We start from the raw sequence: 16201 nt of genomic DNA, 5'->3' as shown, positions 1-16201 counted from the left end.
TTGATTTGACATGTATTCACCCCCTCTATCAGTCCTAATCACCTTGAGTTTATAATTTGATTGCCTTTCAACATAAGCTATGAATTCTTGGAAGCATGCAAGCACCTCACTCTTATTTTTAATGAAATAAACCCAGCTCATTCTTGTATAATCATCAATAAAAAGTAAAAAATACCTATTGCCTCCAAGAGAAGCTTCTTGCATAGGGCCACATACATCTGAATGAATTAATTGAAGCTTTTCCTTGGCTCTCCAAGATTTTCCTGAAGGAAAAGGAGATCTAGTTAGCTTGCCATAAATACATGCTTCGCACCCATTGAAATTGTTTATGCAAGGCAGCCCATTCACCATACTTTTTTGATATAATAGTTGAAGACTTTGAGAGTTCAAATGACCATATCTCCTATGCCATAACATTGAATTATCCAGTGCGAGTCATTACGGAAATTGGCTTGAGCAACTTGAGAGAATTCAATAGGGAAAAAGATTATTCTTGTTTTTTTCGAATTACTAAGATCCGCATTCCAGTTGCTACATCCTTGATAGTACACTTATCATCTTCAAAAGTCTACCTGTATCCATTAGCTAACATCGCCCCCACACTCGAGCAAATTATGTGCTAAAGCGGGTACATATTACGCGTTATGAATTAATTTAGTTTCTCCTCCATGAATTGTGGCGAATCGAGCCTTTTTCCAGCTACATTCACCTCTTGATCATCTACAAGTCTAACCTTATGACAGTCTGATTCATCCAGAGTGTAAAATAATTCTTTCTGCCTCGACATATGACATGAGCAACCACTATCTACAAGCCAAATTGAAGGTTCACAAGCTTCATTCTCAGTGTGAACCATGAATAAACCCCCAATATCTTTGTTAGGAGTTTGAGGATTTTTGAGATTCACGAGAACTTGATCCTCTCTCCACATACTTGTTTTCAAGAATTTTATCTTTGAACCAGCAATTAGATTGTACATGTCCAAACCTTTTGCAATGAAAACATTGCACATTTTTTTAAGTTTGCTTCTGGCATACCTTTGCTCAGAACTCTGAACTCCATGATCTATTGTTTGAGTATCTCGAAGCTAAATCCTCCCTTTGGCCCATATGCTCTTCCTCCGCCTCTGTTAGGACTTCTACCCCTTTGTCTTGAAAAACCTCTGCCTCTGCTACGAGTGGAAGACCAATTCTCATCATCAAATGAATCTTCTTTCATAACAAGAGCTTTATCAGTAACAGTATCATCCTGACTCAGCAATAGAGCTTCATGAGCCTGAAGTGAACCAGCTAACTCATCCATGGTGAGTTTTGTAAGATCTTTAGCTTCACCAATTGCTGCAACAACAAAGTTATACTTTGGTCCCAAGGTTCTAAGGACCTTTCCAACAGCAAGGGCTTCAGGCATTTCATCTCCTAGTCCTTTCATTTGATTAACCAGATCATTTACTCTAGCAATATATGCTTGCACACCTTCATCCTCCTTTCTTTGTAGGCTTTCAAAAGCTTGCCTTAATGCCTGAATTCTCAATGCCTTAATCTTGGGACTTCCTTGAAACTGTATCTTGAGACTGTCCCATGCTTCCTTAGCAGTATTAGCTGCTGCAATTCGAGAGAATAAAGAACGATGCACAGCTTGTTGAATGAGAAATAAAGCATGAGCATCCTTCTGTTGGTTCTCAGTGAGCTTAGCTTCTTCCTTAGAAAAACCTTTCTCCACTACTTCCCATAGGCCATTGAAGCGGAATAATGTCTTCATCATGATGCTCCAATGATCATAGCCTTCTCCATTGAATATAGGAACAGAAGGTTGAGAAAATATTGGAAGTTCCACTACTTGAAGACATCTTGAACTAGAGAACTAAAGAACCTTCTCCTACCAAGCTCTGATACCACCTGTTAACCCAGAACACAAAGAAGAAGATGAACAGTAAAAAAGAGGAACGAAGATTCTGGAGAAAACTGAAAAAACTAGAGCAGCTGAGACACTAATTTCTCACATTCATCCAGAGTACAATCAAAGCACTTACATATTTATATCATTGTAACTAAACCAGACCCAAGATATACCTTGACTCAACTTTATGCATAAGACTGACTTAACACTAAGCTGGTTCGAGTCTAACCAACATATGATGCCTAGAACTTAAATACAATCCAAGATGATGCAATCTCAACCGTTGATAATATTCTTCAAGTACTCCTCCAAACATTCAACTAAAATGCCAGGCTTCAATTCGAGAACCATTCAACTCTTTAACCTCAGATAGAAAACAACGAGATCGACAAAAATCTCTTCAATCAATCCAACAGTTTTGTGTCTTCGCTTCCAATGTTTTACTGTTTCCTTGATTTTGAATTTCCATGGTAAACTTGAAGGAGGAAATGAATAAGCTATATACATTGCAATATTGAATTGTTTGATGTTGCCATTGTTTAGCTTGTTTTCCTGAAAACCAAGATTGATTTCTTCTTGTTATTCTCGTTGTTTGAGCGTTTTTACTGTTTTCTTGAATTTAGGTTTTCAAGGGAAACTCTAGTTTGATTTCTTTATGATCCAAGGAAGAGATATTTGAAAAGAGTAATAAAAATATGATTGCATGTTTTAGAGTCTATCATTTTTTTTTTAACCATTTCTGTATTGAATCTATATTAAGAAAGAGATTCTTGAAGAAAATCATAATCATATGTATCTTGAACATATTAGTGCTCATATTTCAAAACAAGGTATTAACCTTTTCTTTTAATAATGAAAATTCAATATTGTCAGATGTAGTCGAAGTTTCTATCTCTGTTTAACAAATATGTTTTCTTAATTTAAGTTTATAGTGTACGTGTTAAAAATAAGGAAGTCTGAGAGCTTCGATGGACACACACAAGTTATAATAAGAAATACAGGCAAATCTCAAAAATAAAAAATAAAAATTGGACAAAATTATTGTGTAATAGAAATCTTATTTTAATGCAATTTTTTACTGAAAATAATAATAAGAGCAATAAAAAAAACTCTAATTTTATAGTGTAGATTTTTAAACGTTACCAAAAAGTCAAGCACCACTCTCACTTAGGGGTGGACATGGGCCGGGTGACCCATGGGCTGGCCCGAACCCAGCCCAAAAAATACAAGGCCTGGGTTTAGAAAATTGGCCCAAAAAACTAGGTTGGGCTCAAATGTTTTGGCCCGATTGAATTTCGGGCTGGGTTTGGGTCAGATGAATTTTGACCCGACACCCGGCCCGACCTGAATAAATAAATAATATATATACCATATATTATTTATAATATATATAATTATATATATAATAGTAATAGGCTTGAAAAGAGTAAACATTTATAATACTTGTGTTGTATTTTTTTTAAATGTTTGAAAAAATTTTAGGGGTTGTAGTAGTAGTTTTCTTTAGTTATTTCAATTATTTCATAAAAAAATTATTTATTTTTTGGGTCGGGTTAAAGTGGGCACTGGGCGCCTAATGACAATCAAATGGGTCGGGGTTTGGATCAAAAACAATTTGGCTCGACATGGCCCGACCACCTCAAACCCGAATATATGGGTTGTATATTTGAGTCTAGCCCAACCCAGACCCGACCCAGCCCGGCCCATGTCCACCCCTACTCTCACTCACCTTCCTAAATAAAAAAATTAAAAATTAAAATAAAGTTTATTAATTTATTTACTCAACTGCATATTATGCAACCTTTCTTCATTCATGGCCTACAATGTAGAGCATGAAAGAAAGATACAACAATAACAAAGAAAAAGAATTTAAAACTAAAGTATTTTAAAATCCAAGCTTTAACTCCAAATTAAATAAATAACCAGGTTGGGGGATTAGGATTTTAAAGAAAAACAATGTTAACAATACTCTATATATATATATATATATATATATATGTTTTTTGGAATAAAGTGGATAAACCACAAATTTATTAAAAATAAAAGGAGATTACAGAGAAAATACAATGAAGTAGAAGAAATGAACATGATGAAATAGAAGCAGACTAAGATAAAAACACAAGCGATAGGACAAAGATTAAAGATATCAAGCTGTACTGGCGAAGGCTACCGTCTAGAGACATAGGCCTGTCCAATTTATAAGTAAAAGAGGACTACTCCAGATCAGTGGTGTGTGTAGAATCGCCAATAAAATCTGTAGGTCTTGTGCTCAAGAAGTTGAGAGAACGGTTGATCCTCTGGGAGGCTTCTAGGGTTTATTGCTAATGAGACTCATATGCTATTGAAATCCAAGAGAGAAGCATATTAAAAATCTTATAAAATATTGAATATATAGGTGAACAGTTTAAATTAAAAATGTGATTCTTTCGTTCCAGCCAAATATTCCAAATGATGGCTCGGAGCAGAGATCCCTCTAGTTCCTAAGAGAAGAAGTTAGTGAGGGGATCAAAGTGGTTCAAATATTGGAGACTGAGGATGGAAGACACTCAATATCAAAGATTTATCTAAACAAAGACCAAATTCGCTCCATAAAAGATGTTTTTCACTTAATAATAACTATTCTTTAAAAAGATCATTATCAATGGAGATGTTTTTGATTAATAAACAATATTCTTTTAAATTGTCATAAGCAAACAACTATTGGCTCATGCATGGAAACCACTTATATTAATTTTTACAATCAAATGAAAATATGTTTTACATCATACCCTCTTTCTCTTTTCTTCTCTTGTTCAGTGGACTTTCTTTTCTTATTTATATGACAAATTATCTTATTTATTTTGATATGCTCTATGTTTTATAAAAAATTACATTTTGTTTGATTCTCAAGCTTGGCACTTTGAATTTCCGTAATGTATGTTCTCAATTACATTCCTTTATATGTGTTTGTTTACCTGGACTTTTGGTCTCTATATTTGACCATATTAGTTATTCAATTTTGTTCTTGTATTTCTGAGCTATTCAAAACAATTAAGGCCTATACATATGAAACATTTGTGACTCTAGTTACTTATTACTTATGTGGCCAGGGGCGGCTCAAGGGTAAAGCTGATCAAGCAATCGCTTTAGGCCCCAAAAATTGAGGGCCACATCTTAATTTAAACCACTATAATTTTTAAAATCTTAATTATCAAGATTATTATAATAACTCGGAGTCCATAACAACTTATGAATTTAATTTGAGGCCTCATCATTAATTTTAAATCTTTAAAAATTTTAAAATCCTATCTTTTGTAATCATAATAATTTTTTGTTGTATAATTAATTAATATTTAAATATTTTTATTTAATATTTCACCTATTCCAAATCTTTCATCAACTAGTTTTTTAAATAAAAACTAATAAATTAAGTTTTTTTTACTTTAATGTATAACTACTTCTCTTCTCCCAACAAACAAATCTATTTCCAAAAAAATATACTTCAATGTATAATTAATTCTCTATCATTTTCCCAACTAACCAAAATATTCCAAAAAATAAAAAAAATTAAAAAATATAGGCATGAGTAACTAATAGTCAAATTTTTAATTTCTATTATAAATCAAGATTTTAATTTTTTATACCATTAAAGTTTTTTATCTTTCCTAAGTGCTATTGAGTTCTTGTTTGCGATACTCATCACTCGTTGACTCACAAGTGACAACCGACAGGCGACAAGGATTTCCAGACATATTTTCTCTGAGGCAAATACAATTTATCCATATATACTACTCAAGTTAATAGGTTCTATTGTTTCAACCTTCTCATGTTATTTTAATTTATATTATTTTTAAATATGTCTACCCGAAAGTATGAATCTGGTTATGCAAAACTCAAGAAAAAGAAAAGAATTGAAACTTTAATACAGTCTCAAAAAGGTGCTATTGATAAATTTTTAACAAGCAATGCAAAAACAGAGTTAGAAAACATAGAAGAACCTAAAGAATGTTCTTTAAATGGAGTGAATGAACAAGGTAATAATGTGGTTGAGTCAAATGATATTTAAATACAAGAAGAAGCTAGCGAAAAATCTAACATAGATCCTTATGAAGACCAACTTGTGAATGAATCTAATGATTACATTTCTATGAATATATATGATCCTTGTCAATGGACAAATATCAATGCAAATTTGAGAGATTTATTAGTTGAAAAAGGGCCAATTAGAGTTACTGATATAGATTTTCCAAAAGATAAATTATTGAGACATTTTTCTGCAACATATTATATTCAAAATTTGGCAAACGGAGAGAAGCATGAAAGACGATGGTTGGTTTATTCCAAAGATTTAGATAAAGTATTTTGTTTTTGTTGCAAATTGTTTAGCTCTATTTCAAGTACTGGTAAACTAGCCATTGAAGGTACTAATGATTGGAGAAATCTAAGTACTAAGCTTAAAAATCATGAAACAAGCAATGAGCATGTTTTTAATATGAGTTCATGGATTGATTTAGAAATGAGGCTATTCAAAAACAAAACAATTGATAAGCATGTCCAAGAACATATTAATAGAGAGAGAGAACATTGGAAAAATGTATTATTAAGAATTATTGCTGTGATAAAAACTTTTGGTAAAAATAATTTGGCATTTAGGGGGGAAAAATGAAAAAATCAATCAAGAAAGTAATGGAAATTTTTTAAGTCTAATTGAAATGATTGCAGAATTTGATCCGGTGATGCAAGAACATATTCGACGCATTAAACATAATGAAATTCATAACCATTAACTTGGGCATAACATGCAAAATGAATTAATAAATTTGTTAGCAAATGAAATTAAAGATAAAATTATTAAAAAAAATTTAGAAGCAAAATATTTTTCGATTATGCTTGATTGTACTTCAGATATAAATCATCAAGAGCAAATGTCTTTCATTGTGAGAATTGTGGATGTTTCATCAACTCCAATAAAAATAGAAGAACATTTTTTAGAGTTTTTAGAAGTACATGATACTAGTGGAAAAAGTATTTTCAAAATTATTATGGATGAAATAAAAAATATAGGTCTTGATATTAACAACTTAAGAGGACAAGGGTATAATAACGGAACAAATATGAAGGGAAAACACCAAGGAGTGCAAAAGAGAACTTTAGATATAAATCCTAGGTCATTTTATACACCATGTGGTTGTCATAATCTAAATTTGGTGCTATTTGATATGGCTAGTTCTTGCACTAAAGCTATCTCATTTTTTGGAGTAATACAACGTATTTATTCATTATTTGCTTCTTCTACTAAAAGATGGCAAATTTTAAAAGATACTATACCCAATTTAACTCTTAAACCATTATCACCAACACGTTGGGAAAGTCGTATTGAAAGTGTTAAAGCTATAAGGTTTCAAACTCCACAAATAAGAGATGCTTTATTGAAATTAGTAGAAGTTAGTGAGGATCCAAAAACTAAAAGTGAAGCTAATTGTTTACCAATATATGAGCTTGAAAATTTTTAGTTTTATTGGGTATGACTATTTGGTATGATATATTGTTTGCTATTAATTCAATTAGCAAAAATTTACAATCGAAAGACATGTGCATTGATGTTGCTATAGATCAAATAAAAGGTCTTATCTCTTTTTTTCAAAAATATAGAGAAGAAGGATTTGCAAGTGCTATGGTGTCTACTAAAGAAATTGCATTTGAAATGAATATAGAACCTAAATTTCATGAGAAACGTGTTATAAGAAGAAAAAGACAATTTGATGACAATGATACTTGTGAAACAACAAAGACCATTGAAGAATCATTTCGAATTGATTATTTCTTATATATAGTGGACAATGTTATTCTTTCACTTCAAAGTAGATTTGAATAATTCAAATTATATGAAGATACTTTTGGCTTTCTATTTAGTGGTAAGAAATTGAAATCATTAGATAATGAGACTTTAAAAAAATTTTGCATTAACATTGAATGTTGCTTAAAGCATAATAGCTACTATGATATTGATGGTTTAGATTTATTTTTTGAATTGAAAGTATTAAGAATAATTATGCAAGTAGAAGATAATACTCTAATTGACATACTTAATCAAGTAAAAAGGCTTAATTCTTTTCCAAATGAGTATATTGCTTATAGAATAATGTTAACAACTCCTATAACTATTGCTTCAGCTGAAAGAATTTTTTCAAAGTTGAAATTAATAAAATCTTATCTAAAATCATCAATGTCTCAAGAAAAATTAAATGGATTGTCTCTATTATCAATTGAAATACAAATGCTAGAAGAAATTAATTATAAAAACTTAATTAATAATTTTGCATCTCAAAAGGCAAGAAAAATAAATTTTAAATAAATTTTCAGCAGTGAGAAATTCTTCGTTTTATAGAATGACATATTAATCTTATGTTTTGGTATTGGATTTCTTTTAATTGTACTTTCAAAAAAGCAAACTCTGTTTGAACCTCTTAATTGATTATGTTGGAGTTTATTTAAATAAAATAGATGTCTTTATAGCATGGGATTCAATCTTGATTGTTTGGCATACTTTGATGTGCTTCTCTTTGCTTTAAATCCATGTTAGCTACTTGTTTATGGTTTTTGTAGTAGGTCAGATCTAAACCTAGGCGACAACAAGACTTTCAACTCATTGTTTGATGGACTTCAAATTGTTATAGACTTTACCAAGAACAACAAACTTGAGATAAGGAAGTTGATTCTATACTCTTATTAGTAACACATCTTGGCAAGAAAATTTAAATATGAGTTGAATTTGGTTTGTACTAGTGAATAACTTTAATATTATTATATTTGCAGGAGCATTAGCCCTAAAGTTCTTTTCAAGACTACAAGCTAAAATGAAGCCTTTGCAATTGCTTGGAAACTCAAGACGTATTCCCTAAATGAGTTTTTGATCAATTTGTATTTTGCGAGATTATTTAGCCTCAATGATCTTTTTCAACATGAAGAAATGGATGTGCTTTTGAAGATACAAAGACGATATCAAGTCAACTAAACAATTTCTGAATTTATGTCAAATAAGGATTTTCTTTTTGAACTGTTTGAACTAGCTTTATTTTATAATCTTGTTATTAGTTTTTGTTGTATGTTTTCGTGTCTATCATTTTATTGTTGTTTGTTTTACATTATGACCTTTTTAATAAATTTTTCTTATTAATTAATTAAGGCCCCGTTTCATGCTTGGGCTTTAGGCCTTTATAAGTTTTGAGCCGCCCCTGCATACAATATCCATTTAGCCAGTGGCGAAAGGAGGAGAGGGGGGATAAACTTCCATGCATGTGTGACTTTTCTGGTTTTTTTACTTATATGGCGTAAAATTTCCATGCAGCTAGTGGTGTGGACGAGGGGGAATGAGAGTGTGGCGTACAATAGCCATGTAGCCAATGGCGGACGCAACGAGGGGGGTGTACAATATCCATATAGCCAGTGGCGGCGTCACACAATTTGGGGGGAGGGATGCAGCCAGTGGTGAACGAGGGGGAAGGAGGGTGTGGTGTGCAATAGCCATGTAGCCAATGGCAGACACGATGAGGGGGGTGTACAATATCCATATAGCCAGTGGCGGCGTCTCGCGATTGGGGAGGGGGCTACAATATTCATGTAGGCAGTGGATGACGCCGCCGGGAGGGGGGCTATTAGGGATTTATTCTAATAATTTTCTCTATAAAATCTTCAAATTCTGAAAAAAAATCAATTTTAGAAGAAGTTTTTATTTTGTTGAATGTTATGTCCTTGCAAGTCTTATGAAACTAGTTTAAAACTATATTGTATTTGGTCGAATGATTTAATTTTTATTTCCTGATAGCCGTTAGCAATATTTATATGTTATATCTTTTTAAATGTTAATTATGATTATTTTTTAGTTTGGATTAATCTAACTTTTTTTATATTTAAATTGAAAACTAGATTGGATTTGACCAAATAATTCAACTCCCATCCCATGGTAATCATTGGTGGTGTATTTTTTTAAATATTAATTATTATAATTTTAAGGTTGATTTAAAATTTTGTTTTTTTTAATATTTATAACTTTTAAAATTAAAGTTAGCACCCATTTGGTTTTGGTCCTAGATTACAAATCACTTTCTCTGAGTCCTCAGTCAGAGTTCTGTGTGAAGAATACCTCTCGATCTCCCTCCCGGGATTCCATGGTGGGCTGGTGGGTTTATCCCTAGGAGGTAAGTCAAGCATTGTAACTGGTGCGCCACCGTGCACGCTTAACCTCTACTTTGTCACTTATTGACTTTATTAAAAAAAATCCACATCAGTTAAATAAAAAACTAAAAATTTATTTTATTTAAAATAAAGTTTGGTATTAAAGGAATTCATGTTGATGACATGGTATCATGGCTTGTGTCACAACCCCTAATAATGATGGAAGGTGAAGACCGCGAAAATGCCTTAGTTTTTTTTTTTGAAGGAACCGTGATGGTGCAACACACCCCTTACACACTGGCAGCCAAAGCCTAATCTCACCACAAGAGTCAATAAGGCACAAACGGAAGGAAATAAGACTGCACACAAAGATAGGCAGCCCAAATTTAGTTCAGACTTTTATTGATCTCTCCCACTCGATCAACTTTCCATTATTTGATGCCTCAAAATTGCTGCCCACAAGGCCTATTTATCTAAGTTACCAAGAGACTAAAACCGCCCACTACATGGGACATGGAGGTTACCAAAACTACCCATTACCTGGTCATGAGATGAGGAACTGTGCACTACATGAACATGGATGAGGAACCCCCCACTTCTTCCATCCTTAAGAGAACATGTGTCTTGGTGGAACCGCCTACTCCAACCATTCTCACCAAAGCCCATCAAGGAGAACATGAGCCATGCTCTAACAACTACCCATGGTAATCGTTCTCGCCCTTGGTCAAAGCCACTTGCCCATGACCAAGTGCCCACATTCTCCATCACCTTAGCGAATGGTTGGAGCAACTGGCCATCATGCCCACGTTCATTGGCCACGTGTGAGCACTCCCCACATGTCCCTCAGTCACACACGCATGGCAGCCAGCCCAAGCACACATGTACACGTTTCTTGGTCAAACCTGTGCACCCACACGGTAGCGGCAAGTTTTCTCAGCCAAGTTTGCATGGCTAACTTGCCTACGGCAAGTTTTCCAGGAGTTTTTAGTCATGCCGCAAGGCTCCCTTGGTTACGGTAACTTTTCTTGGCGTTATTGGTCATGCCTACTCAACCCACCTGATTAAGGCAAGTTTTGCCGCACATCTACTTTATCACGATAGATTTTCTTGCACACTTCTCAATCAAGGCAGATTTTTCAGTCCATCATCCCACCGAGAGGTTTTCATACATAGAATATTTTTGACATTTTCTCTCTCGGCCAAGATCACCGTGGTGGCACCGAGCCACTACTGGATGACCCGTTAGACCATTACAGCTTGCTCTAGGCATAGACAACTAAGGCATATAACTAGAGTCTCTAAATTAGCATAGCTCACATTCATGATTTTCTTTAAAAATTATATTTAAATTTTTAGTTATTATTATTTTTAGTTATTATTATTATTATTATTATTATTATTATTATTATGACATTTACATAATTTGACCTATAATTCATTTAAAAATAAAAATATTTTATTTAATTGATTTATAATAATATTAAATTGTATTAATTTTACCTTATCATTAGAGTTGGGCTCCGCCCCATGATTTCTTGGAGCATACAATTCATGATATTTTTATAAAAAATATATTAAAAATTTTATTTATCATTATTGTTATAATGTTTTATTTACATAATCATATTGATAAGAATTTTGATGTTTTAAAATATAAAAATTTGATTTTGTTTATATATTTTTATCTATATTTTTTATTTTGTTAAATTTTTTTATATAACAAAAATTTTAAATTTTCTTTTATAATTTTGCCAAGGCCCTATTTGTAGTAAGATCGAATGTTAAGACCCTACGGTTAGTTCATATATTAGCTTCCACTCTATATTACATGCATACATGGATAAAATGAATTATACAATCAAATATTGGGACAGACAATGTATTTAAGTTATTTTATTTTATTTTAATTAGAGTCATTTGTATGAATTATTGTAAACCCTTAATAATATCTATCTCCATTACATATGCAATGGTACATATCTAAAATGTCCAATTGATCTTTTAATTTGTTTGGATTTGTATTTGAAATTGTTAGAGCTGAAGTTCCATGTTGGCATCATTTGAGACATGTTAGTTATGGCGTAGTATAGAGACATGTCAACTAATATGACGAGGCATGATGATGTGACAATAGATGATATGAAGACATGAAGCTATCTTTGACATGAAGACATGACGATATCTTCGGAGGAGATATTTTTGGCAGGATATTCAACTTGGAGGATCTTTCTTGAAGTATAAGTAATAGCCATAGAAAGATACAATTTATCTTTGGCAAGTGAATTAACCATGGGAGATCAATTATTTGAAGGCCAAGATCTTATTGAAGCTCAATTTCATAACAAAGCTATATGGAGGTACAAATCATGAAAGGTAAGTAACCAACTTGTGTAAAGGCTAAATGAAGATCAAGTTTCAAAGATTTTGAAGAACTAAACTTGGATGAATGAGAGATTGAGTTTAGTAACATGGAAAATGAGGAACTCAAATTTGGATAAATAAAGATCAAGTTTAAGAGATTGTAAAGTCCAAACCTGGATGACTTGGAGATCAAGTTTAGAGAAAGATTTGAAGATAATCATAAGATACTTAGAAGACTATCTTTGGTATGACAGAGACACACTATATAGGGTTTTATGCTTGTGAGAATACTGCTGATAGAGATGTGAGAATGCGGGCTAGTTGTTGTTAGGTTGATATCAAGAAAATTCAGTTACATCAACTCAGAATGCGGGCTAGTTGTTGTTAGGTATTGCTCATCCTCTTGTTATGGCAAATAATTTTTAGTTGAAGCCTAATTTTGTATAGATGGTGCAATAGATGTGCCAATTTGATCAGTTTTAGGATGAAGACACATATGAACACTTGAAGAACTTCGTGGAGACCTGTGATACTTTCGAGGAAAACAACATTTTGAGGATGCTGTTCATCTTAAACTCTTTCTGTTCTCGGTGCAAAGAAGGGCTAAGCAATGGCTAAATTCCTTCTTGCTAGGTTTTATCACAACATGGAAGCAGATGGCCAAGTCTTTTCTTACAAGAAACTTCCCTCTAGCAAAAGCACCAAGTTAAGGAGTGATAGCTTTTCCTTCCCGCAGCTCGAATCTAAACCCTTATATGACACTTGGGAAAGATACAAGGAGATGTTAAGGAAATGCCTAAAACATGAAATAGTGGATGGATGCAAATCCAAATCTTTTTCAACGGCCTAAACTGTACCATGAAATATATGCTTGATGTAGCTTCAGGAGGGTCCTTACCCAGTAAATAACCAAGTGCTCCTTATAGTTTGATCGAAGAAAGGAAAAGGCTGGTAAAGGTAGCCGAGATTTATCAAGTGAATGGCATTACTACTTTAGCATCATAGGTTAAGGAAATTACAAAGAGTTTGGACACAATGTAGTTGAATTTGTTGGACAGAATAGACTCTATCAAAACAACCCATATAGTGGCACATACAATGTTGGTTGGAGAAATCACTCGAATTTTTCCTAGAGTCAGCAAGGAGAGCGGCATGTGGCACAACAACAGACTAGGCCGCCATAGTAGAATGTTCAACCATCTCCTTCACAGCTGGGACCTTATAATAAACTCACAGTTCTATTGGTATGGTACATTAAGGCAATAAAATTCATCTTTCACGGCATGAAGAAATGATGAGGAACACCAATACCATAGTGAGCAATTTGAACCATCATATGGCCCAAATGTCAAGATAATTGAGGAAAGACTCCCGTGTTCTCTCCCTAGTAATATGGAAAGTCAATCACAAGGAATCCTTGAAGGCCATAACCTAGAGATGTGGCAACCAATGTCGAAGCCCTATTGTGGAGAAGTTTGAGATTGAACCAATTGAACTTTAGTCGAAAGCTAAGCAATTAGGGGTTGTTGATCTGCAAACTATAGTGGATAGTGAAGAGGAAAAAGGAAAAAAACTGAACTACCTAAGTACCAACCCAAGCTTCCATATCCTGTGAAAGTAAGGAAAGACCAACAAGAAGAGTAGTATAAAAAGTTCCTTGATGTGTTCAAGACACTACACATAAATGTTCCATTTATTGAGGCTCTTACTCAAATGTTAAGATATACAAAGTTTCTAAATGAACTGATCATGAACAAGAGAAAGCTTAAGGAAGTGTCTTATGTGATACTTACTGAAGAATGCTCAGCCCAAATCACCAACAAGCTCCCTAAGAAAGAGAAAGACATGGGGGGATTTATCATTTCTTGCACTATTAGAGGGCTTATGGATGAGAAGGCCTTGGCCAATCTCGGGGCAGGTATCAACCTAACGCCCTATAGAATCTTCCAAAAGCTTGGGCTAGGATAACCAAAGTCCACAACAATAACTTTACAGCTGCCAGACAGGTCCATCCGTTAACCAAGAGGAATTATTGAAGATGTGTTGGTGAAGGTGGACAGATTCATATTTCTATTGGACTTTGTGATCCTCAATGTCGATGAAAGGGTAGACGTGCCACACATTTTCGGAAGACTGTTCTTAGCAACTTCAAAAGCCCTAATTGATGTGAAATATGGTCGAATGGTGCTCCGAGTAGGAGAGGAAGAAGTCATTTTCAAGCTTCGAGACTCGATGAGACACACTATGGACTTTAATGATACTTGCTATTATGTTGACGTAGTTGATAAGTTTGTTTTTGAGTATGTGTTGGACACATTCTTAAAGGATAAACAATTTAAATTATTCGAAAATGACCCCCTTGAGGCCGATGAACCAAAGGAGTTGGTGGAAGAATTATGCTATCAGGAAGTGGTAGTTATGGGAGCTCCTTTACCTCTTAAACCACCCAAGAAAAATCTTCCTGTACCAAGGGGTGGTGGAAGTAAGTAATACCAAGAAAAAGAAAGCCATCTACTTCACCACTGATCTTAACATGATACACTTTTCTAAATTTTGGTGAGATCAGTTTAATTAATACTTTAGCACTATATTCATGCAATACATTTCAGGTGGCCATGAGAGGTCTCAATTTCATGAACCTCTTTGATGCGTATAGGTATGTCAAGCTAGTAACGTTATACAAGCACTCCTTTAGAGGCAACCCAAGTGTTTGTTTTTGTTTCAATTAGTTATTTTTGTCACTTCATTGTGTTTTGAAATGATTTTATAGCTTTGCAATTCATTTTCATGTGCTCTATCTTTGAAGTGATGTTCCTTTGGCCAATGTTTATTCTCTGGATTTCTCTCGAGTGTGTTGTTTTATTGTGTAAAGTTTAGGGGGGATTGCTAGGTCCTGAGTTGTTTTAGGCTGAGCACGGGCAGAGCACAACCATGCTCAAGCTGTGATTTTCTCTGTCTCTATCTTGTGAAGCATTCTAAGATGAGCATGGGAAGAGCATGAGTGTGCTTACCATTGAGCATAGTTTCTATGCTCCTTTCATGACCATGCTTTGTGTCCTGTTATCTTGGGGAACTATCCCGAGATAATCACAGGAAAGAAGCACAGGGTGAGCATAACCGTGCTTTCTCCCACATAGTTATACTAATTTTGTACGTGAGCACGCCTACGCTTCGAGTGTGCTTGGTAAGACCAGTCGGCTTCCCTATTTCTCTACAAAACCTTAGTCATTGGCGGTCGACCTTCATCACCATTTCTCTCTTTTTTCCCTCTCTTTCCCTCTTTAACACATTTTTTTCAAGAGTTTTGCCACTGCTCACCGGCCCTTCGTCGATTTCCTGCTTGTTTTCATACTTTTCTCCTTGACTCTGGTACATTCCTTTACTTGTTTTTGAATGGCTTGTCCCATCAAATCTTGCTCTTGTGTTTTCAATTACTATTGTGTTACATATTGCTCAAATTAGACGTGTTTTTATTACTTCTAGTAGCTTGTGAGCATGATTAGCCATCGTGGGATATTAGGGAAGACAGTCTCCCCCCGAAGCACGATCGTGCTTTCCTTGAAGCATGATCATTGACACGCATCCGAATATGCATGTATGTACCGCAAGTGCATGGGTGTCGAACTAATAATTACACCGGTGAGTGGGTAGTCGAATCCACAGGGAACGGAAGTATTAGTATTAACCAATTCTTAGTTATCTAGTCGAAATCAATGGATATTATGAAATGAACTAATTGCAAGAGAATTAATAAGCAAGCAAACAAGCAAGAAAACAAATAAAGGAGATC

General features: G+C 34.0%; 1 protein-coding gene across 1 annotated transcript; it reads right to left on the bottom strand.

Moving 5' to 3' along the window:
* Positions 1-649: 649 nt before the first annotated feature.
* Positions 650-10815, bottom strand: LOC120251274. The gene is made up of 4 exons (XM_039259851.1): positions 10591-10815; positions 1880-1895; positions 1161-1781; positions 650-987 (listed from the first exon to the last, which is right to left on the bottom strand). The coding sequence occupies exons 1-4, from the start codon at positions 10813-10815 to the stop codon at positions 650-652; spliced, it is 1200 nt and encodes a 399-aa protein (XP_039115785.1).
* Between the last annotated feature and the right edge of the window lie 5386 nt (positions 10816-16201).

This window comes from Dioscorea cayenensis, chromosome 1 (assembly GCF_009730915.1).
Source record: "Dioscorea cayenensis subsp. rotundata cultivar TDr96_F1 chromosome 1, TDr96_F1_v2_PseudoChromosome.rev07_lg8_w22 25.fasta, whole genome shotgun sequence".
Taxonomy (NCBI): Eukaryota; Viridiplantae; Streptophyta; class Magnoliopsida; order Dioscoreales; family Dioscoreaceae; genus Dioscorea; species Dioscorea cayenensis.
Note: the sequence above shows the minus strand (reverse complement) of the source record. Positions and strands in the feature narration are given on the sequence as shown.

What these genes read in the sequence shown, in the direction of transcription:
- LOC120251274 (XM_039259851.1), bottom strand. Translation starts at nt 10,815, where the DNA reads ATGGAGAATGTGGGCACTTGGTCATGGGCAAGTGGCTTTGACCAAGGG. An exon ending in CACTCGTAGCAGAGGCAGAG is followed by an intron (nt 988 to 1,160) that starts GTTTTTCAAGAC and finishes TCATTGCAAAAG; the next exon opens with GTTTGGACATGTACAATCTA.